The following is a 24785-nucleotide window of genomic DNA, read 5'->3' as shown; positions in this document are numbered from 1 at the left end:
TATTCATCTTCACTGCCTCATTAACTTTTTGATCACAGAATCAGACTGTCAACACGAATTCAAAAGTATTTTCTGTTTTAATCCTTATTACACCCGTGTCCTGTCTGATGCAGGATACATTGTTTTCACTTCTTGTTGGATAATGATTATTATAAAAGCCGTTCACAAGCTAAAACTTCCCCATTAACTTTTAAGCACTGTAACAAACCTAAAACTATCCCTCAGATACTCAACTAATTTTCCAAGCACTAAAAGGAATCTTTATACACATATACGCATAATAATGCATCGCATTACGGAGAGCAAAGCGATAAATCAGCTTGGTAAGCCATATTAGGATATGTAGATCGCCTCTCATAAATATAAAGTGATCAAAAACTTTTCTATGCTGATTTATGTCCTTAGTCCATCATTTTAGACAGTTACTCTGCGGAATTCGCTTTCATGCCATTGTACGTGCGAACATGAAATTTCCGCTTATCTTCAATTTTTTTTTCTTTCTCTCACAGCATATATAACAGCAAATAGAATTATTCACATTTATGGGGATGGATATGTCTGAAAAATCCAAAACAGATGGCATTCACATAGTATCGAATCTGAAAGTTATAGCTAAACATTATATTCCTCCTAAAGTAAAAATAAATAAATAAAATGGTGGCAAAGAAACGGTATCATGTATTAATTTTATCACAGTATATTAATCGGATCTCCCATATCTAAATTATCTCCCATATTTAAAATTTGAATAAGTTATTTTCTTATAATTGACACTTAGACAATTTTTAAACTGACACTGACAATTTTCCAGATTCACGCAATTTTTATTTTTTCTTTACTCTTAACATAATGTTTCATCATCCATTTTATAGGTCTTTTTAATACCAACTGCCTCTGACTTAAAAATTTTCCTCCCAAATTTATAGCTTTTTCTTTGAATGTGAAAAAGCAGTTTTTCAAAATTCACCCTCTCCCTCCCTTATTTCATAATATGCAGACCTATTCTGGATAGTCAACCTAACATCTTAAATCAATAGCTTTGTATTTTTAATGACACAGCTTTGTATTTTTAATGACAATTCAATTAGACTATATATCAAGAAGCAAGTCTTATTACATGAAAGGCTAGTCGCCTTTGGCAACTACTTTGTTTGGCCAGATTAACTTTTTAGGCTGTTAAATTATTAATATGGAATGTAATAAAAAAGATTTACCTTGCTATTTGATAAGAATGAAAAACAGAAATTCAATTGAATTAGTTTACTGCAAATTAAAAAGCACACATATTACAAAATAAAAGTAGAAGTGAAAATCTCACTAGAGTTAATGATTGATAAAAACACATGACTGAATGTTTTGATGGAAGAGTTTGAATTGCAAATGGTATTTATACTCTGTTACAGATAGTATATCAAATTGAATTAAATTATTATTAAAATTAATGGAAAAATGTCTATTTTTGTAAGATAATTGTTTTGGAGGATGTGAGCCTCAATTTCCATACATCATAATGATTATTTATCTGACCTGTTATGCCTATTTTTGTGTTCGATTAAACCTTGTTTGAAACCTCTATCTTGATTTCTATCATATATATTTTACTCTGACTAAATGGGGTTTTTTTGGAGGTATGTTGAACTATTTTCAAAAGAGCTCTAATAATATTTCAAAACTCCATTAATTAGTTAAGTGAATGACTGGATTCAGTTGTAAAGATATTTAAGGAAGCAGCCTGAAATTTGAAAAATGGTTTGTTTACATTTGACTGTTATGATTCAACAAGCAATAAGCGCGATTTCTGCGTCATGTACATAAGCATTTTATATATAAGAAAGGCTTGTAATATTAGTCAGGAGATTGACGATCACTAACAGGATTGTTTTATTCTCGACTTTTTCATTTACTTACACAAAATGGTGCATTTGTGCTTTGTAACATACTGAAGAAATATTTGGACCTTTTTTTTGTTGAGTAATTAGGTTCCAATCCAATACAGCTCCATGCATTTGGTGGCAATCAAAAACATACCAAATGTCATTTATATGCTGCATTACTTCTCAAATTATTGTGTCTCCATATGAGAAATTAAATAGATCAATGAAGAGTTCAACAGTTTGAGAAATTTGTCCAAAATTTAAGACATATGCACAATTTCCAGTGACAGCAACATATATCAAACTTAATTCTTCTCTCTTTTGGTTTTGAAATCATAATCTTCAGATGCTGAAGATAGAACCAAAACTAACAACTTTCGTCCAAAAGTTGATACAAATCTATAATTCCAGTGTAGTCTGCATATAAAATTTCATCCATATAAATTTTTGCATTATCTTTTTACAAACATGATTCCAATTTTTCTGCCCCACCCTCTCCGAATGCAGAAAAGTCTGAGTCATGAAGAATCACTAAAATGTTTGAAAATTAATGTATGCTTACTTCATATGTTAGAAAATAAAATGCAAACTTTTGCAACTTATAAATTGCTGATATGTAATGATTTAGCACCCTCTGTAATTACACTAGTGTTAAAATAAAATTGTACAATTATTGCAAAGAAAGGAGCACATATTTATTAAAAATCTTGACAGAAATTGTGAAATTGGATGCTAAGTTCTGAAGCTTTAATTTATAAAGCAAGTTTCATGAAGGCCTTTTCAGGATTTCAATTCATTAATTGTCTATATTAATTTTTTTTCTAGGCATTTAAAGAAATATTTGTGCAGAAGAATGGCTAGAATATGTGCAACTGAATGGAATGAGCAATGATAGCATTTTAAGATAATGATAAGTCTCTATCTAAAACTACATGTTTTTGATAATATCCTTAAAAATATATAAATATTTATCATATAAGGCAGCACGTAATGGCTTGATCAAATACTACTACTTGTTTCTAATAATATTCTTAAAATATATAAATATTTATTATTTAATGTCTTGATCAAATTGATTATAAAGTTTGAATACTTATAACAAAGTTCAGTCAATTAAATTTAGGATTAATTACAAAGTTATTCAAAGATCACAGTTTTTAATAATTAATACAACTTATGAAGTGCATGAACATTGGATAAATGCTCTAGTGCCTGAGCTGACTGTATATATGTCTTATGCTCAAACATAAATTCCATTAAAATGATTTTTAAATATACGTTGAAATAGATGCTGATTTTTAAAAGTATAATGGTTTCTTTTCCATAATATATAATTCTGAGATCATTTTCAAAGTTTATAATATAATTTTTAGATCATAGACTGCTTGAATGTCACTTTCGTTTTTAACAAAACAATTTATAATGCAGCATTATTATCTACTTCATCTCATTTACAATATATTCTACTTTTTAAACTGCATCAAGATGAGGAGTCTGACAATGTAGAACTAACAAAATAAAAAATGAATATATAAAAAGGGCAACACTGAGTCAGAATATGAAAAATGTTGGTTTTCAATAACAATTCAGCATGCCAAAGGCCAACGACATAGCAGACCTTCACTGACTTTGAACTCATGATGCAAATTCATAGTCAAAGCTATATTAACAAACCTTAAGTCTTATTAGCACAAAAACCAGTATAGGTAATACAGCTCCAAATGAGACCATGAAAGAATAGAACATGCTGTTTGATATTTCAACACAAGAAATTCACAATCAGAAAATCAAATATTACATACAGTCTTTTTACATTTATCAAAAGTTAATGCTACCTTTATACTGTTAAAGATCTTTCGGCAAGAAAATTTTTCATCCACAAAGAGTGTCATAAAATTTACTAGAAACTGATGGTTCTACAATTATCTGCTGTTCATCGATAAACTAAAAAGATAAAAAATTTCTCATTGATAAAAAGAAGGTTTATAATTTTAGGTTTCGAAAATGTCATCATTAAGAATGAATGTACTGGAAACATTGCGATATCACAGCCAATCAAGATTCATAATAGTAATAATCCATGGAGGAACAGCAAAATTTCGTAATACATATTCAAAGAATAAATTAAGAAAATCTATCTTATCCACATTATTTCATTAAAATTTCCTAAAATTACCAAAATCAGCAAAAAAAAAAAAAAAAAATCAACAATCAGATTATTGTTGTTGGATTTATTACAGCAAACACCAACTAAACATATATTGTTCACTATGTAAAATTGAACCAAATCCAATCCAACACATAATGAATATATAAAATGCGTAGAACAAAGATAATTGCTGTTTTTTAATAATGTTTGGAGAAAACTTTTAAAATAACAGTCCAGCAATTAAGGTTCTGCTATTAATGACAAAAATACATCACATTATCAATATAGCAGTTTGCAACTCCAGCAGTATCAATCAAGAAAGATTTCAGAAAGATGAAGCCTGATGAGAGAGTTTAGAGAATAACAAATTTCAAAATACCAAGTTTCATTTCCTCAACTATATAGTTTGAAATATAGCAATATTCATATTATAGTAATAACCTAATACACATTTTATAAGCTGCATTTGGAGGGAAAAAATTAGACAAAATGTATTGGTAAGTTATGTTCATGAAAGAAAATCTCTTACAAACCTTCCTTGCAACCCTTGGAATTTTACTTCCAAATCTTATTATATGATTATTCTCACTATATGACGTGATAAAAAAAATCTGAGGGAATGAAGAACCAATAATACTAAAGCTTGTTGACATTTTGCTAAAACTGATTTGAATTGTATTAATTTTAATGCATTAACTACACCAAAATTAATTTCCTAAGAATGATGAAATGAATATATATTTCCACGCCTAATGTTGGCTGTATGATGATGATACTGAAAGAACTTCATTGTCATATTGCAGTATCTTCCTCAGTGCATTAAGACACATGAATCTCATTAATTTATAATTTTTTTTGTAAAATAAAAATATAATATAAAAAGATAATTAAAAAAAGTTTCTTAATATGACTCTATGGCCAAAGAAAAAAATCCTCATGACAATTTATTGTTATTTTGCTCCGTTATCTACACTTCGTAAATAAAAATTAAAACGTACTTTCAAATATATGTAAAATACGAAATCTTTAAAACTTTTTAATTACAATATTAAATTAGCAACAATAAACATATTTGAATTTAAGAAATCACAAATTGTTATATATATTAATATGACTGATTTATAAAAAAAATAATAAATTTCTTTGCAAACAATGAATATGAAAAATTTCTTACAATTTAAAAACAAAGTAAGATAACAAATTCTTCAACAATAAAGAAAATATTTTCAGAGACGAAAATCAACATAAACAAGGGCATTTTCTAAAATATTTTATTTCTGTTCTTAAAATCTTTTTTATTTTATTTTCATTTTTGTAAAGCATATGTCAATATAAATAAAATTTAACACAGTGATATTTTAAATAAATTTTATATGTTTAATTTTTTAGTGTGGAAATAAAAGAAATCTATTCAGTTTTGGTTCTAAAAACAATTTGTATCATAACTAAATCACAAATACCCATTTTGCATTTAGTTTTAACAAAAATTGGATAGAATACAGCAAAAAATGCCAAAGATAAAATAGAAATGCTTCAGTATTAATCCACATCAAATATTTTTCTTTCATATTGTACCCACTTAAAAAGTTTCACATTTTGACAAGAGATTTTTTTAAAGAAGTTTGCATAAAAGTTCATCTTGTTAAAGGGACCATATCCACGACCATCCAATAAAACAGTCATACATCTTGTATTCACCTCATACATGTTCTAACACTTATCACGCATCAACTGTGATCATCTCCAGAAATACACTTCCACTGCATCAGAAAGCAAGTTTTTTGATCAAGCATATATCCCTATTATCATCAAACATATCCATTAATCATTACCAAACATGTCCAGTTACTATCACCACCACACATGTACTGCTACCTTCATTATCACACAAGTCCAGTTATCTCCATCATCATTCAAGTATCGCAATGACCATCACACATCTCCCTTTCTTACAGATGGCATTGCTACCTACCTTGAGGATGCTGCACAAAGGGCGGTGTGGAGATGGATGCTGGATTACTCGTCGGTATGATGGTCATTTGGGGCATCATATGGGCAGGGGTGGCAAGGGGGCCTCCTGGATTTTGCCCATGCATTAGATGGAGTGGGTGATGATGTCCCTGCTGCAGTTGGGGTTGCTGCTGCTGCTGTTGCATTAGTACCACTTGTTGAGTGGGGAAGTGATGCATAGTGTGGTGTTGGGCCATAGGTGGATACAGAGTTGGAGGTTGAGGAGACTGAGAGGGGTGCAGCACAGGTGTCTGTGATTGCGGAGGGTGAGGTGTCACTGGTGGCTGCTGCATAGAGTGGTTGGCAGCACTTGTTCCAGGGTGGGCAGACACAGCAATACAATATTTGTCTGAAAAAAGAAACAGCACTCTAAATACAAATATCCAGAAAAAAAAAAAAGACTAAAATACCTGAAATACATTATAAGTGAAAATACTAAAAATGATTTTGCCACCTATTTTAAATATTTAGTTAAGTCATAAACTGATTAATCAGGGTTGCTACACAAATCTGTAACTTCTTCATTAAATGAATGAAACTGTTTATGATTCATTTTTTAGCCTTTTCCAAAAAAATCCACTCAGCCAAAAAAAAAAAAAAAAAAAAACACCTTTTTTCAGTTTCAGTAACTTCACTAGCATTCACTTAGATTATTAGTAATTATTCTGATATCGGTATCCCCAACCATCTTAGACACTGGACTGGTCTATGCAGAAAAAAATGAGAGTGAATAGAAAAGGGACAAGTGTTTTGGGTTTAACAGCCACAAATGGTGTTATTTTGTTGGTGACACTATGGTGACAGTCTTTCATTCTTGTAATGGTCAAAGAGATTGGTGAATAAATATGAAATTAAATGGGGGGTGACTAAGAAATTCAACATTCTCCATATTTCCCTAGTTTTTAAGGAAAATTTCAAAATTCCCTGCATTTCTACCTATCTAGTTTTTGTCAGTTTCTACTTATCATGCTTATCAATTTTCAGATACAAAGACTTCTTGGGAATGAATTTTGTACAAAATTTGATAGAGATTGACAAATTTCATGCAAAGATCACATGCAAAATTTCATCTATTTAGCTTACAGCATGTTTGAAATAACAAGCTCACAGTTCAATGTAATTCTGGAAATATGTTTTGCAGACTCAGAGAAATCACGAACTGAGGGATTAAGATTCGTCAAAATCTCAAAATAAAATCTGTTTAGCGATTACATTTCTTCTTCTTCTTCTTTTTTTTTTTTGTATACTTAGTGAATAAAAAAAATAATAATTTAAAAACTGAAATAGGGCCTTTAAGCTGAAATTCATACATTGATGTGAATTGGGCCTTAGTTGCATTGCATTTTCCATAGAATGCACAAGCAAAACTATTTTTGCCATGCATGTTGTTATTATATATTTCACAATTTGATATCCTGAATTAAAAAAAAAAAGTTCAGAGAAATTATTATCCAAACACAAAATTAATCTTGATGATTAATTTTTTTTTCTTTCCTCTCCACTGTAAATCTGAACCATTTTTATTGTTCCTAAATTATTTTGATTAAGAGCAGTAATGCTACTCCGAACCTCAATTGAGATTCAATCTAAAAACAATGAATCAACAGTGGAATTCCGTGATCATTCCCAGTTTTCCGGTCAACTGGTCCTGTTATTTTAAGACTTAGAGCTTAAACCAGGCAAAAACCTTTCAAAAACAATTTATTGCATTCCAAAGCAGTTCAAACTGCTAGTTATATGGCAAACAACATATTACAGGCAAAGTTATTTTGTAAGAATGAGTATGTAATAATTTCTAATTAATCTACAATTTAAAAACAACTTTTTAATCACTTGAAAAATAACTTTACTATGACTTTAACTTCTGAAATGCTATTATTTTCTTCCGAAGAACATATTGCTGTACTGGCAAATGCTTTTCAAAAACTATATAAGTTCAAGATTTTTCTCATACTCTCTCTTTTCTGCTTTCTGCCCAATTTTTGATTTGCACTGTGCTTGGTTTGGACAAAAAAATACTGATAAAACATAAAAAATGGATTTTTTCTTTCAAATCATGTTTATACATACATGGTATTACATGTATACCATACATGTAATACCATGTATGGTATACATGCAAACATGTATGGTACATACATGGTTTTACAAGGTGTAAAATAATGTTAAGTTAGGTACACATGTAACTAACTTAACATTATTTTACACCTCTCTTTTGAAGATGATGCATTACCACATCCTCATTGTTTCTAAAACAACAGTCTGAAAAACCACTGATTTTTATAATGCAGAAAAACTAAGCTCATAAAAATTTTAAACTATTTCAAAATTAAGATCTTACTAATGAGGTGTGTAGGCAGGTGGGAGGTGTCACAGTAGGAGGCAGCATGAGATGTGGGAACCACACCCACTGGCTGAGGAGATACAACACGAGGACCCATTACAAAGTTCATCTGAAAATTTTTTTAAAACATTATTCCATTACTGCATAAAAGTATATTCATCAAATATATTTAACTTTTAGGCAATAATATATACAGATAATTATAATTTCTCACATGAAAAAATAAAAATGCAAGAATATTAAAATCTGTAAACTTAGTATTAAATCGTATATAGATCAGCATAACAGAAATTATACTATAAGAAAATTTTGGATTAACAAATTGACAATTACTGTAAAATTATACTGATCCGAAAAGTCGTTCTTTATTATGTATGTGTGAACAATTTTGACAAGATTTTATAATAATGTAATATTTTAACTTTGTACAATTCTAAATACCAGAGATAGAATTGATCAAAAGGCAAAAAAAGAGGGAATTCAAAAATGCAACGCAAAACAATGCACAATGGAAAGACATCCAAAAAATTTGAATTAGTTAATATAGAAAAAAAATGACTATACCAATATTAATTAACTTCAAAGTATTTACAAAAGTACGAAATCAATAGCATGTGATTTTCGAAAAGGCGCTTTAAAAGTGTACAGTCCCGTACAAAATTTAGATATATGTAGGATAACAAATATGAAGGGAAAGTTAGTACTTTATTAATAAAAATGAACATCAAAAGAATTTTAATAAAAATATCTTAAATGATTAATAGACTATTGCAGCATATCTCAGACAAATTTCTGTTTTTCCCTTCCTTTTTTACATGTCTTTCAATGACACAATTCAATCGACATTCCATAATTTGCTTCTGAGTATCCATCACATTGGTACAACAAGCAATTTCATTTTGTGTACAAGATTCAAAAGTGGAAGAAATTTTGAAATCTGGAACCTTATTTTTTAGAGATGAATACTTCTCTGTAATTTGATAGTTTTGTTAGCTATTTTTAGTGCAGCTTGCTTTAATGCTAGCCCCCCCCCTTCTAAGAATTCCTTTTTGTTAAAAAAGTAGAAAAAGACTAATCTAGAGAAGAATCACAGCCATGATATTCAATTGGTGGCATATCATACAAGAAAAATAACCATGTTCATACTAACATCACATTCTTTTTTTATATAAATAACTATAAGTAAATCTCCATCTCAACTCTTTGTCAAAGTAAATAGATGCACAGTTAATCTTATATTAGCGTAGAAGCTCAATGAAGTGCTTCATAACTTATACATTTTAGAACCTTTATTCACATTTATGTTATGCCAATTAAAACTTTCCTGTGCTTCATAACTTTTACAAATTTTAAAATTTATTAAGAATATCAGAACAATGCATTTTTGTATACTCTCAAATATGACATATTAATGCAAAAAATTCATTTCTTATTTCTATTTTTTTTAATGACTAATTTTAGCCCTTTGGTATCACAACTTTACTTTTGCAAATAAATGAAAAATAAATTTACGAATAAATTATTCCTTTAGTTGAATTTCTTTACTTTATTAGTGTTTTAAAGAAAACTGAATTTAGTTCATCCTAATCATTTTCTAATTTTTAATCTATTTTATAATTAATAATAATAAATAATATAGAATTCAAAAATCAATTTCCTCACATTTTTAATAATTATATAATAAATAAATTTTGAAAATATTAAATTATTATTAATAATAATATTACTCTATATTTTTAATATTTTAAACTTCAAAAATATTAAATATTATAGAGTATTATCATCAAGAATGCATAAATATTTTCTAAAACTCCATTACATTGGAGTATAAAAGCAATTACAAAAGAACCATTTTTACACACAAAAACAAGTCAAATGATATATTTTACATTAAAAACACAACATTTCCATCAAACAAGCATTTAAAAAATAAATTTATAAAATAGTTGGCCAATATGAGGAGACTAAAAATATGACATAATGTACTTGAGGATAAGCCATTGTTTGTTGGGGTGGAGCCGAAGGATGCAACTGAGGTGAAGCATACTGCATGCTCAATTGAGATGAAGCAGCTGGTTGGGCCAGTACAGGCTGATTGCCAGATGCTGAAATGAATAAAAATACATATTTTAGGAATACGTTTTCCACAGATTTTGATACAAAGATCAAGATAAAAAGCACTGTTTCAACCATTTCTTTCTTAGAAATTCTACAGTAAGTATTATTGCTGAAATTCTTCAATAATAATAATATTAATAATTTTTTAAAAATCTGTGTGAAAAGTAATTTTTATATATTAATATACTCAAAGGAATAGCTTTCAAACACTGTAAAGGGAGGAATTTCAGCTTATTGAGAATTAAGTGCCTTAGGTAATAGGTTGATTCACTGGGAATACTGGTGATGCTCAATTTAATCTCTAATACATAACTTTAGATTCCATCACCAAAATACTATTAAAGTATAAATATAGAATACAGAAAATAATATTTCAGGTATCTGATTGAATTGTTACATTTACTGAATGTTTAAGTATGAACAATCTAAAAAAATGAATAATGTTTATGCATGAATAAGCAATATAATATTGTGCTAAGTTAAAGTTAATGCTAATCTGACTGTCCATGTCATCTAACATGTAATTACAAATAATCTAAGTAACTATTTTTTTAATATAAAACTGCAATTGATTCTAAAACTAAAAAGTACATTGAACTTATTCATATTGTTTGAACACAATTAACATCATTTTAGTTGGATTAAAATATAATAATAAAAAGTAAACAGGGTGGCCATTATTTCTGCTGTTTGAATTTTACTAAATTTTGCCTTATAATTTCAAATCTTTTTTAAAGAAATTTCTCTGACTTTTTCCAGAAGTATCTAATGTCCTCAGAATTATGTTTGTTTTATTTTATTTATTTATTGCTCAATATGTTCTTCATTGTAGGTGTAAAAATGTTCTACTTTTTAAATTAAAATCAATATAAAATAAAATCTAATGCTCAGAAAACAAATAAAAACATTATTTTCACTTACTGAATTTCAGATAAACTTCAACAATGTAAAACTTTTTTTTTTTTTTTTTTTGCAAATCTTTTAAGGAATATTATAAAACACATGTCCACTTAAGATTGATTTTTAGCCAATGAATCATATCTCAGAACTATTTGTCAGATTTACTCATGAAAAATGCAATACAAAACACATGCACATTGGCAGATTGCTTAAGAATAAAATGATTTGTTTCTTCCCAGTGAGTTCTCCCTTATCCATACTATTTATCCACTTTTGTGAGAAAATTACAAGAGAATGTGTACCAATAATGTATCAACCAAATTAATTTCTCGTGCTTAACATAAAATATAGAGCATTTTGTCGAATGTATGAGAAATTTTGAATAAACATACAAAAATGTTAAAAGCAAATATTCACAACAACATACATTTCATGTCACCTATAATGTTCGCCCATATACAGAACTGATAAAAGATTCATGTCCATAAAATTCAAAAATAAACAAAAAAAGTTTTGAGAAATATTAACAATAATATCTAATACTTCATAATTCAATAAAGATCTTTAAATGGAAGAAAATTAGTTATTGTAAAACATTTAATTACAATAAATTGTTTTGGAATTATAATCATGGGTCAATAGTTTACAAACAATTTAAAATAGTTTTGAATATTAATATTCAAAATTCATACTTTCATAACAAATGGTATAATCGACTTGATGTTTGCAAAAAATACATTATATATATATAAAAGCGAGGTGTGTGTACTTGTGCGCATGTGTGTAAATATATATAAACAAATTCCCTTCCTGAATGAAAGAGATCTGGAGGAAAGCTGAAAATTATAACAGCAATAGGAGTTGGCCTTTACCTAGGTTGGGTATAAAATAGAAAATATATGTAGAACAGAATATTCAATGTTTCATCATATAAGATTAAAATAAAATACCCACCTTTCCTGAAACGTGGGGGTTGCGAGAGAGGTGCAAATTGTTGCATAACATACTGAGGGCCCATGGTGGTAAAGAGAGGACCTGGAATCATCTGTGCTTGGGGCACCATGACAACAGGGCTCTGGGCCTGAAGACGAGGAGCTTGAGGGCTGCTAGCAGGCATAGTACGCTGGAAAAGACATTTCAATGACATTCAGACAAAATGGGTAGCAAAGATCTACAAGATTTGATTATCTATATTAACTAACATAATATTAATTAAACTAGCAACATAAATGAAAGGGAAATTTCATTTTATTCAATTAAATTTACTTCAATCTTTCAAAGCAATTTTGACGATACTTAAATAAAAATTCTGTTATCAAATTTATTCATTTAATATTGAATTTGCTTTTAAAATGGTTTCAAAAGGTTTTCCTTTTACCAATATGAAAATGCAATGATGCTTTTACTTGCCTTCAGCAGAATTAATAATGTATGTATTGAAAATATTTTATACAAAATACAAAATTAAGATTAAAAAAAAAATTGAATGATTACCATTAACAAGTTAAGCTAAGATGAAAATATAGTAATCCAACTAGTAAACTACATTAAGATTATAATTAAACTAACCCTAAAATTATACAAATGAATAGCTTTTATATACCCAGTATGCGTTAAACTATAGTTGAAATGAATTACACAATTAAAAACACATATGGAATCACAATTATAATTAAAGGTGGTTTAATAAGAATACAAATGAATGTATTTGGTATTCTTAGGGGGAAAAAAAAAAAGATTTTTAATGTTATTTTTTAAAAATTTTTTCACTGAAATGAATTGTAATCTAAGTCATGTTTCCTTCCAACATTTTTAAAAAGTAGATGCATAATTTCCATGTATTAAGAGGGTTTTTTTAAAGTCTGTTGATCCAGAAAATTTAATTAGCACAGGTTTTTATCATAAATACACAGAAACAAACCAACACTGATTCTTAAAACATTACCTTTGGTTCACAGCCAATATTTACTGAAATCCTTCTTTACTACAGTAAAGATATAGCAGAGAAGGGGGCATCTATTAACCACAGGCATAAATCAGGATGGCAAATGTGTTTACAAATTAAGACTAAATTGCTTTAATTCTATACATATCCACTTTATACAGATATCAAGAAAGCCAGATCATTTAATAAACATGAAAAAAACAATTCATTCATATGATGCTCAAATTTATGTTTGATGCATATTAAATACAACATTTTGTTGACGCTCACTTAAAGTCAAATAATACGTTGTTATTATTATTATTTTTTTTAATATTCTCTATCATTCAGAATCTTTACTGCAAGTTTCTGCAAATTTATATTTCAGTTACGACAAATATAAAATTGAAAATGATTGTTTTGACGGAAAAATTTTGGCAAAAAAATTACCTACTTTAATTATTTAATTACTCATTACTTAATTACTCACACTCTCCCATTGCCAAGTGAAATGATCTTTCAGAAGTTCCTCTTTACAATAAAGGAAGTGTGCCTCCCCTTTTTTTTGTCAATGCTATTAATATTCTCATGTATTAGTTGAAAGTAATGACACACTACTATGTTATTGGAATTGAATAATTATGCATGTTGTAAGAAATTATAAAAATTAGATTTTAAAAACAATTTTTTTTTTTCCCCTCCTCTTATTTACACAATTTATCTCTCTGTCTAATATTTTCTTCCTTATATCCTTTTTAAATTTTATTTTATTTCAATATCTTGGTTTATTTAATTTCATTTTATTTTACATTTTTAAATTGTTGCCAATAAACTTAATATTCTTTGATGAAGCTTGGAAAGCATAGATGAATAAATGTTACTTACAGGTGTGAAAGATTTTGCATTTGGATTGAAAACAAATTCTTTTGCATTGGGATTCAGAGTTGACTTGGATATGTCTGTTGTCTTTTCTTCTGTATCTTTTTCAATTTTGCACTGTTCAGCTAATTTGTTGGCTAAAATGCTCGAGTCATCTTTCCTTTCAGAAATAGAAAAGTCTTCACTTGCATCTTTGCTTTCTTCAGAAAGCTACAAAATAATTTCCAGACATATTAATAAAAATATTTACAGTGTTTCTACATTTACTTTAAATCTTTACATCATCACTAACTAATAAAAGTATAATCAAGGTTATTGTAAGGTTTTATAAAGAAAAAAAATACCTCTTTTTTTACTGATCAACTCTTTCTAAAACATTTTGATCTGATATTAGAAAGCAAATAATAAAAATGAAGAGTTTATTGAAGGGAGAAGGGATTTTATTGTGGATCTTGATGCCTGTAATATTACGTTTCCACCTCCGCTTCATGTTTTGGTTGACCACAAAATGGCTTTTTTCTCATTCTGTAAATTTATTGCTTTTGCTGCTTCAATTTTTAACTAGTTCTGCGATTTGTTTTTTCCTGTTGTTTTTATCCTTATTTTTATCTTTTTCATCTATGTATGTAGTTGTTTCTACTTACTTCTGTAAGCCTTGTGCTGTACTTTGAGGTGCACAAGGATTGCCTTATTATTACTACTACCAATAATAATAATTGACAGAAAATGCAATCAAAGTATTTTTGTTTTGAATCAATTTATTCTTCCGAATGAAAATAATTTTATTTACAGTTTTTACTAACATATTTTGAAGAATCATATTAGGAAGCCTAATATATTTTCACAACATTCCACTCAGAATTACAAATCAGTTTAAAAAGATTTGTTAATGGGGGAATAAATTTTTATGCAAAATCGATTGCTCCATACCATGCCCATTACCATTTTAAGGGATAAAAATAACAATTTATAATAAAAATAACAATTTAAAATAAGTTATGAACCAACAAAACACTTTTAAAAGTAAAGAAAAATGAAATAACATCTTAAAAAGTATTTTAACTAAAATAAAAATTCTTTCAATCTTAATCTTGTTGACTTTAATCAGAGAATGTAATGGAGTAGCAATTTCTAGACAAGTTCAATATGATGGATTTGAAAAGATTGCTTCTAAGATAGTGTGTTTTTTGCCCTTATGTTTACATTTAACATATTGTTAGGAAATAACTGTTCACATAACATTCTCCCCCCCCCCCCCCAATTTTTATAATGTTCTGCTTTACTATGAGATCAGATCTGATCTGATCTGATCTTTTTTCCCCCAAAAAAATCTGCGTTCCAGTAGAAAGTGTAAAAAATAATAATAATAAATAATAAAAAAATGAAGTAATTCAAAAAGACTTCAACAAGTTAAGGTAGATTAAGAAGTTAAGGTAGAGCCACAAGAATGGATCAGGCTAAAAATCTGCAAATTTCTAACTCACCATAAAATAATGCCAAGCATTTTTAAAAAAGAATTTGAAAATTTTCAAAATATTTAAGGTCATTAGTCAACTCTCACATGACAGCAGTGCTTGTCAGCTATGCCATGTATAAAAATCTAGTGTCCAATAAGAGTTAAAAAATATCCAACAGAAAGAATGTTAATTAAAATTTACCTTAAAATTGGAACTAAACTTTCTAAATTCTTCAATTTCATCATTTCTTCCTAAAAAAAATATTTGTTGTGGATTGATTAATATTTAATAAAACAGATGACAATACAAAATAATGCAACTAAGAAAATGACTTAATTTTTTTTAAAAATATTTGGAAAAAATAGGCGATTTTAACCTTTCAATTTAGATAGCTTCCTTTCATTTTCCCTTCTTCTTTCTATCCTTGGCGGTAGTGTTTGAGAAGAAAGGATGTAAGGTTTTGGAGGAGCAGGCACATTCTCTAATACTGAGGGTGCACAGGGTGTCTTTACACTCTCTGCTACAGCACCATCTGTACCAGAAAATAAAACTTATTCAGGAATTATAAGAAGAAAACAGCATCGAATTGCATTAAACAAGACAACATATAACTATATTATTTTTCATAAATTTAAATTTCAAAAATGTATGATAATCACTCTTTCACTATCTCACTCGTACATACACATCCCAAAGCAATTCTTTTTTTTTTCAAACTATTATGAAATTATTTCTTGACTTAAGAATTTTTGCATCTCTTTCCCATATTAAAAATTCTTTCACACAATGATATCTGACTAAGAAGTGTTGAAAATTTTATTTTACTTTTCGCAAAAACATTTATAGAAAGTTAAAACATGTTTTAAACTAATTCTGTAAGCAAAGTTCTGTTCATAAAAAAAAAAAAAAAAAAAAAAATATTGGAACTAAAAAACAACTTTGTACAATTTTCTCCTTTTTTTCATTCAAAAGCAAAGCTAGTTTAAAGAAGAAAAAAAACCTTTCAATAAAGAAAATTCTTTAAATTCATAAATAAATTTTTAATTATCATCAATTGGAATTTGTTTCCTTATTTTTTTAAATAAAATGCAACAGAATATGCAAAACAACAGTAATCAGCAAAGTAAAGCAATATATTTCCAGAGAATGTATTCCTTCAAGCAACTAGACAAGCTTTTCCCATTTTAAATGTTCAATTCTAAATCAGCTAATCCATATTTTTACAATTTCTAAAAATTAATTTCTTCCAACTTAACTACAAAGATTAAATTATATTACAAAATTCACAGCTTATAGGCATTCAATGTTCATTCTTCAGAGATGAAAATTATTAAATCAAAATAATTGTGTGCTTGTAAGATTAATCAAAGGTTGAATTTCTTACCTCCATTTAAGGATGTCTGGGGTGTTATCTCCTTTGGCACAGGAGGAGGTGCCGGTGGAGATGGTGATGGGAGGTGAGCAGACACATGCTGTTTGGAAGGAGCAGGTGGATAAGGCTTGGCTGCATGAACAGGTGACATGGGCACATTCTGCCTTTTAGATCCTGGAATATTCCTTCTCTTTTGAGGTAACACATACCTTTCAAAAAAATTTCAATCTTTCTTTTACTGAAAACTATATCAGATTTCTCAAAATAGAACAAATTTGATAAAATTTTCATAAAAGATTTTTCTAAAAGAAGGTGATTTTAACCCTAAGAGCCCTGACTGCTCGATATCGCCTCTTTCGACAGGGGCCAGATTCAGGCACTTTGGAGTGGTTAAAGGAGTTTAAGAAGTGAAAGGTATTTCTCGAAAAGCGGTCATTTAATATCATTTAACCGGCCCAAAGCACCAGAGTCAGGTCCCCTGTTGAATGGGCCAATATCAAGTGGTCTGGGCTCATAGGATTATCATAGCTATAAAAATACAAGTAAGTACACATAAGTACATATAAATATCTACTACACTAATTTAGAATATATCAAGTTAAGGAGCTGGAAACTGGTGAATGTATATGTATCAAAATCATATGTATTAAAAGAAATCTTTTTTCTTACATTGAAATATTTCAACATTTAGATAAACAAAAAATAATTAGACCTTATATGTTATATCTAGCAATTGAATTAAAATTTACTATTACATTTTTAAAAAATGATGAATAAAAAATTATATTTTCTCTGCAGCACTATAGTTTAAATAACAATTTTATTAATGCATTTAGAGGCAAACTTTTTCGAGTAACTTTTGTCCAAAGTCTCATGTGAAGCTGGTTTTGCCGAATTCTTGCTTCTAAAGGTTACGATAAAACCACATCTTTTCTTTGGATAAAAAAAAATTCCAAAAAATGCACCTCAAAATTATTTTAAAATGCTGCACAAATTCATATCTTTTTTCATTACATTCATGCAGAATTCCACTTTTCTTCAATCATTCTTAACATAACAGATTCAAACAATAAAATATAATTTTAAATTGACAGTCAAGGTAACATTTTCTAAACACAGAAAAATTTCATACTTGGATGAGGCCCCATCCTCTGGCCTAACTACTGCACTAAACCTATCTTCCTCATCCCCATTCTCCATCAGCAACCTTGCCTGGTAAGTCATGTTACTCTCAATTTCTTGTGCAATTTTGCTCGCTTTGGCTTCCTTTTGTTTGTATTCCTCTGTATCCTTTTTGTTTAGTGGAACACTGCAACAGAAGTTGATTTTTAAAAATAATTTAGATGCTGTTAATTGGACTGTTAGTTAATTAGACTGTTAATTGCATAAAAACTAATAAAAGTTATATGTATGTAAGGCTGATTAAATATTGAACAAATTTAAATTAACTAAGGGACTCGAATACCTGTTCACTAACTTCGAGGATGATTGATAAGTAATCTTCCCAGGTTTGCAATGAAAATACTGCATGCTTCACTCTGTACAGGGAAGAATACTATACATCCTAATACAGACATTGTGGAGATGGGGGGCATTATTAATTCGCTTAAATAATTTGTTTCTGTTCCATTAATTCAAATCAAAACAGAATAAAAGTTGTAAGCATTGAAGTTTTTTTTTTTTTTATGAACATTTAGGATATAAATTTATTCAAAAGGAACAAACAAATACAATTATGGAAAAGAGAAAAAAAAAGGTATTCATAAAATTTTTCTTTTCTGAAAATTAGCATTCGTAAACAAAACCAGAAAAAAAAGTCTTTCAATTATTTGGATTTCTATATCATATGACAGTATATGAATTTTTATTATACAAATTAAACTGGTTTCTGGGTAAGGAGATAATGCTTTTGTTTTAAATCTGCAGCAACACAATAAATACTGAATATTTAGTGACAACTAATGAGTTTAATATCACATGAAAATTTTTAAAAGCATCATTATTCTTTAATCATCTTAATTATTGTTCTCTTATTCTAGTTAATAGGCATTTTGAAAACATAAAAAAATTTCCAAGAGTAAACCTTTACAGGCACAGAATTAACAGATAACATTTATATAAAAACAGTAAATATAAATACTTTTTTAATCATTCCAAAACCCTTTTGCAACAAATCACATAAAGGAAACTTTTTCTTATATAGTAGTATAATATGATTTCCATATTTATGCTTAAATATAACATTACTATATTTGTTACTAAGTGGTTTAACCTTTTTTGGATCGATTTTTAATAATTAATTCTTGTGAATTCATTACAAAAAAGAATTTTTTCTAAAATACATCGCACAATATTTCGAACACTGAGTTAAATTTTGAACAATGAAATAGCAATGCTATATGCATTCAATGAAAAAGTTGCTTATAAAATTATAAACAAACAACTTTTGTACAATAAATATTTTATAACAAAGAATGAAAAAAATTAGAATTAATAGGAAAAAAGATAGATATTAAAAAAAGATGGAAAATTTGCTAGTAAGAGATCACCATTTTAATAGATATATTTTTCAATTAAATTATTTATATTTCATCAATATCTACATTAAATCTTAATCATTTCAACAGCTTCCACATGAGTAATATTTTCTCTAAATGAGAAATGAAAACGTTTTAAATATTTTCCATTATGTAAATTTAAAATATTACACAAATATCAAAAACAAACAAAGCAAATTAAAATTAAAATTTACAGATGATTATGCAATTATATTTATTAAAGACAGAAATTGAAAAAATATTATAAACACAAAGTAATAAACAGCCTGAAATTTTTAAAAAAAATTTAGTAAAAGCATCTATGCATTTGAACAATATATGAATTTCATAAGATTAATAAATAAATCAAATATTCAAAATATTATATTCATAACAAAAAAAAAAAAACTGTGCAATTAAAAAAACTTTAAAGAAAAAGTTTCTTACGTATATTCTTGTAGGGAATTGTCATAACTTGATTTAACTCCATACTTTTCAGCATTGGTTCGAAACATGTCATTCGCATCCCAACCATTCTACACAGAAAAACATACCTTTATACAGCAAAAACCATGATCTTTCATTTTATAGTAGTTTCCTTGTTAATAAAAACTTATTTTCATGAAATTTTTATCAAATCCAAAAAAAAAAAAATAATAAAAAAACTAATACCAAATATATTTTCTTAAAAAAAATTCTGTTTCAAAAAAAATTATATATTCTTATTACTATTATTAATTAAAGGAAAATATCTGATATTTCAACATTTGTTCTGAAAATCATAAATAGTTAGATTGGTGTTATTTCTAAAGAAACTTACTACGACTTCTCAAGGGGATTTCAGAAGAATAAAGTAATTAAAAATTTTTAAACGAATCTACATAGTAAAGCCAAATGAATAGATAATAATAAGAAGAAAAATTGCTCCCACAATCAGCAACAATTGATATTACCATATTTAAATACCATTATCAGTATTCTGCGTAATGAAGCTCTACAATTAAAAACAAAGTTAACTGAGCATATAAAGTTAGCATATATATTGTAGACATCTATTGAACGAAATCCAACAAAGGGTTCAATGTCTACTGGTCTGTGTTTTCAACAGCATGTAAACATGATAAACAAACAAAAAAAATACAATAACAAATATATCAAATTGACATGTGATTTTGTTACTACAATTTTAATTTTGTGCTAAAATTTTGGTTTCAATTAATTGTGAAAAGTGTATCTAAAACACTAATTCGATTTTAAAATATTATTAACCAAATGTCAGGAATTAATTGCCAAAATAAAACTCACCAAGGATCATATGGTAGATTGAGTAAAAATGCTGATTTAATGACAAAGTTAAATATTTTGTAATTATTGTATGTCACTGTCATGCAAGGTATTCTCCATCTTACCCAATGTTCTTTGAGGAGATGGGTAATAACACCTTTATTAAACAGTATACCAGAAAGTTTTGGGGAGAAAACACATGCAGATTTTTTTTTTAATATCTAAAAAAAATAGCAACTAATTTTTTTTTTCCACTGACATAATTTAGTACAGCCAAACAGATTTATCAAAAAAATTTTGAAAATAAAAATAAGATCTAAAAGTTACATTTTTTAAAATTTATATAAAATATTAAAGGTTAAAAATATATACTTACAGAACCATCATCTTCATCCCCCCCTAATGCAGTATCCTCTGTGTCACTTGTAAGTCCTTCCCAAGGTTCCAGTTCCTTCTCCAGCACTTGGCCATTGAAGCGGCTGATAGCTGTGTCCGTGAATGTATCTGGGAGAGAAAAAAAACTTTTTATAAAGGATTCAATGAAATAAATTCCCCATTTACTTTTTAAATCATACAATTAAAGCCAATTTCTGTAAAGAGTTTTAAAATTCATTTATAAAATATCCATTACTCATAAAAAAAAAGTTAACTTGCAAAAACTTGAAGATTTTAAGGAAACAACGTTATACAATGGAGTGAGAGAGGGAAAGAAAGTATAAACCAGTGTCTATCAACCACTTTAATGATTTATTGAAAAAAAATTACCAATAAGAGGTTAATAATATATGAAAAGAAAAAAAAATTGCAAAAAAGAGAATCTTGAGAACCAAATAATGCAACCTGCGAGTAATTTATATTACTATCTAAAAATTATAATTTTGCACTGCTTTTAATTGTATTTCTATATATTAGAAGTGCAGATGCCAAAATTTCTTAATATTTACAACTCTTTTTCAACCTCAAAAATTTAATCAAATTCAAAAGACAATCATAAAAAGGAAGTATTTATCAAGGTTAATAAAAATTAATTGAAATTAATTATTTGAAGTTTTAATAAAATGCTTGCAAAAAAAATTTAAAATAGAAAAAAATTTAAAAAAAAAAACATTTCTGTAAAAGTTTTAGAAACACCAATAATGATTTCAAACTAAAATAATAAGCAACAGTTTAAGAAGCAATTTATTAATATAAATCAATAAAATACACAAATTAAATAAAATAAATGCACCAATCTAAAATGTAATGATAAACAATCACAATACAAAAGGACACAGTATTGTAAAAACTTCAGGATCCAAATCCTTAGCAAAGTATTTGTTAGCATTTAAATAACAGAATTTAAATGCTTTTCATCTAAAATCTGAAAATTTAGCATGCGTTAATTCATATTTTGTACTTACCTTTATATCTCCACAACCAAATAACAAAACCATTTTAGCTCTATGTAGAGATAATTTAATAGCTCATAAGTTATCTGTAAAATGTTATACTAAATTAAATATTCACAATATTCATTAAAAAGAAAAATATTTACTAGTCCAAATGCACTGAATGACAACTTGCTAAACATTTGCTCCAAAATAGACATTTATGAGCAGTAGGGAAAAATAAAAGTTATATTAAGATGTCAATTAATATTGTTCTCTGTTTAAATAATCATCATCATTAGCATATCATATTATATGCAATGTTTTAAAATATAGGAAATAATTTAATAAAAATTATAATTTATAAAATTGACACTAATTATACACTATAATTTATAAATTGAGATAGTTAATTGGTACATTTAACTATCTCAAAATAAAATCTAGTGGAGTTAAGAGGAATTAATTCATAAATTTTTGATTATTTTTAAATTAAATCACAAGCCATTTAAATCCAAATGTCTGGCATTTTTATTTTTGTTCATGACAGATTGCAATTTTTATAGATGGGTAAGATTTATAATTATAAAGAAAGGCACACATCAGACATACCTCTGACAGCAAAATCTACATCTACATTGCTAGCAGTGAGCACCACAATGTCTTGCAAGCAAAAGATTAGTTTTTCACTAACACCTCCCTCAAAGGGGAATGAAGTTAACAAGTTGCTGAGAGAGGGACCAACACCTTGAGGAGTAATAGAGGACCCTCGAACTTTATGAGCCATTTCAAGAACAAGTTCAAACTAAAAATGGGAAGGGAAAAAAAAAAAATAATAATAATTAGACAGCTAAAGGAATTTTGACATGAAAATAATTTGGCTGTAACTGAAAAAAAAATCAAGATAATGTTCTGCATCGACATTTGTTATTCAAGTTTGGTCAATTCTTATTTCTGTGTTACAACTCATATTTACAAAAATATCTTAAGAACGCAGGAAAATATTTTAAGATACAAGAATTACAAACTATATATACCCATGGAGAGTTAAAATAAAATTTTAATGAAAAAATATTAAACTAAGAAATGCAGTTTTAGTTCTGAAAAAAATATAAATATATTATTCCTTACAAGTAAATTTCAAATAGATATAAAACTGGATATCACGGAAATGCAATAGAAATTACACAATCAGAAATTATAGTTAACAGCAAACCAATTCAAATTAGAAATGTACAAACTTCACTCCAAGGTTTTGTGATGATTTCCAGGTAGGACAAAATCGATTACAGAAATTTTTCAATTAATTTTTTTCAACAAATGTAAAACATTCATTTCCTTGTACTAAACCTTAACTAACCATGAACTAAATTGAATTTCACTTAATATTGAAACAAAAAAAAAGGTACTCATGAAAATAATTCTAATAATTGTCTTACTTAGAAATAATAATGAATTTAATTTCAAATACAAAACATTAAGGTATAAAAAAATTGTTTCAACATGTAACAAAAAAATTCTATTTAACAAAGAAGAAATTGAATCAAATTTTATTTAAAAATATTAGATTTGTTTAATAATAAAACATTTAACACAGTTCAATTATTAAATGCTTAGAGTAAAATATATGATTTGACAAGAGATACTTTTGGTATACCTGATGAGAGAAGGTCCTGAGTATACCTTCATAAACCGATTCATCTCGTACTTGAACTTGAACAACACAGCCCTACAGGAAAAACAACATTAGACAAAAAAGAAGGGGGGTGGGAAATGTAGAATATATACATGCATATAGGATTACCACTCTTATTGAAGGAAAAAAATTCAAGGACTTTCAAGTACCTCCTTTAGAAAATTCAGAGTCCATAAAATTATACATTTTAGATGTAGAAATACAAATAATAAATTTAAATAAAATATTTTCAATATAAATTTTGAAATGCATGGTTACATTCTTCCTGGATACTTCTAAATGTTAAAGCAGAGAAAACTAAGGAGACTTGTTATGCTGTTTTTCAATTAATGAGATATAGCATGCAGATCAAAGTGGGTTTCAAGACCATAAAGCAAGCATCTTTATTGCTAGCTACCACACATCACTAGATGCTAATTTCATATAAAGTACTAAAGTGTACTAATTTCCACAAATTCATTCACAATTTAGTTCAAAGAAAACTCCTAAAAAATATTAATTTCATAAGAATCTCTTAAAATTACTTTGGACCACTGATTTACAGAATGAAGAGGAAAATGCAGCAGACAATACAAATTAAAAAATCTTTATTGACATTCAAACATATGAACAGGAAAAAATATGCCTTTAAAATATTTAGAACTTACATTTTAAATTACGCTGTTAAAACTTCCAATCATTAAAATTATTTCCTCCAGCTATGCACTAAAAATTTCTATTACATTCTGCCTTTTCAATTAATTTATTCATAAATTTCAGCAGTTTAAAAATCTTCACTTTTTGTCCTTTTTTATTTTAAATAATTTAATATATCTTTCCTTTTCTCATGCTTTTCATCATTTTGAGATTGTAATCTACACTTGTCCATTTTTTT

General features: G+C 27.6%; 1 protein-coding gene across 4 annotated transcripts in view; it reads right to left on the bottom strand.

Moving 5' to 3' along the window:
- LOC129989023 (ataxin-2-like protein) overlaps positions 1–24785 on the bottom strand; it is a 71046-nt gene that overhangs the window by 5909 nt on the left and 40352 nt on the right. For 2 of the 4 annotated variants that reach the window (XM_056097329.1, XM_056097330.1), the window contains exons 5-17: positions 23873–23944; positions 22828–23020; positions 21225–21352; positions 20012–20100; positions 18160–18336; positions 17040–17236; positions 16032–16187; positions 15857–15906; positions 14205–14408; positions 12350–12518; positions 10364–10482; positions 8375–8486; positions 5352–6382 (exon numbers count right to left, since the gene is read on the bottom strand). In XM_056097329.1, coding sequence (XP_055953304.1) covers positions 5988–6382; positions 8375–8486; positions 10364–10482; positions 12350–12518; positions 14205–14408; positions 15857–15906; positions 16032–16187; positions 17040–17236; positions 18160–18336; positions 20012–20100; positions 21225–21352; positions 22828–23020; positions 23873–23944 — 2061 coding nt within the window. In that variant the 3' untranslated portion in view covers positions 5352–5987. Of the gene's footprint in view, positions 1–5350; positions 6383–8374; positions 8487–10363; positions 10483–12349; positions 12519–14204; positions 14409–15856; positions 15907–16031; positions 16188–17039; positions 17237–18159; positions 18337–20011; positions 20101–21224; positions 21353–22827; positions 23021–23872; positions 23945–24785 lie in introns of those variants that run through there. The other 2 variants (XM_056097328.1, XM_056097331.1) reach the window with 2 other exon arrangements.

Source organism: Argiope bruennichi, chromosome 10 (genome assembly GCF_947563725.1).
Source record: "Argiope bruennichi chromosome 10, qqArgBrue1.1, whole genome shotgun sequence".
In the NCBI taxonomy this organism is placed as follows: Eukaryota; Metazoa; Arthropoda; class Arachnida; order Araneae; family Araneidae; genus Argiope; species Argiope bruennichi.
This window is presented reverse-complemented; position numbering and strand designations above follow the sequence as displayed.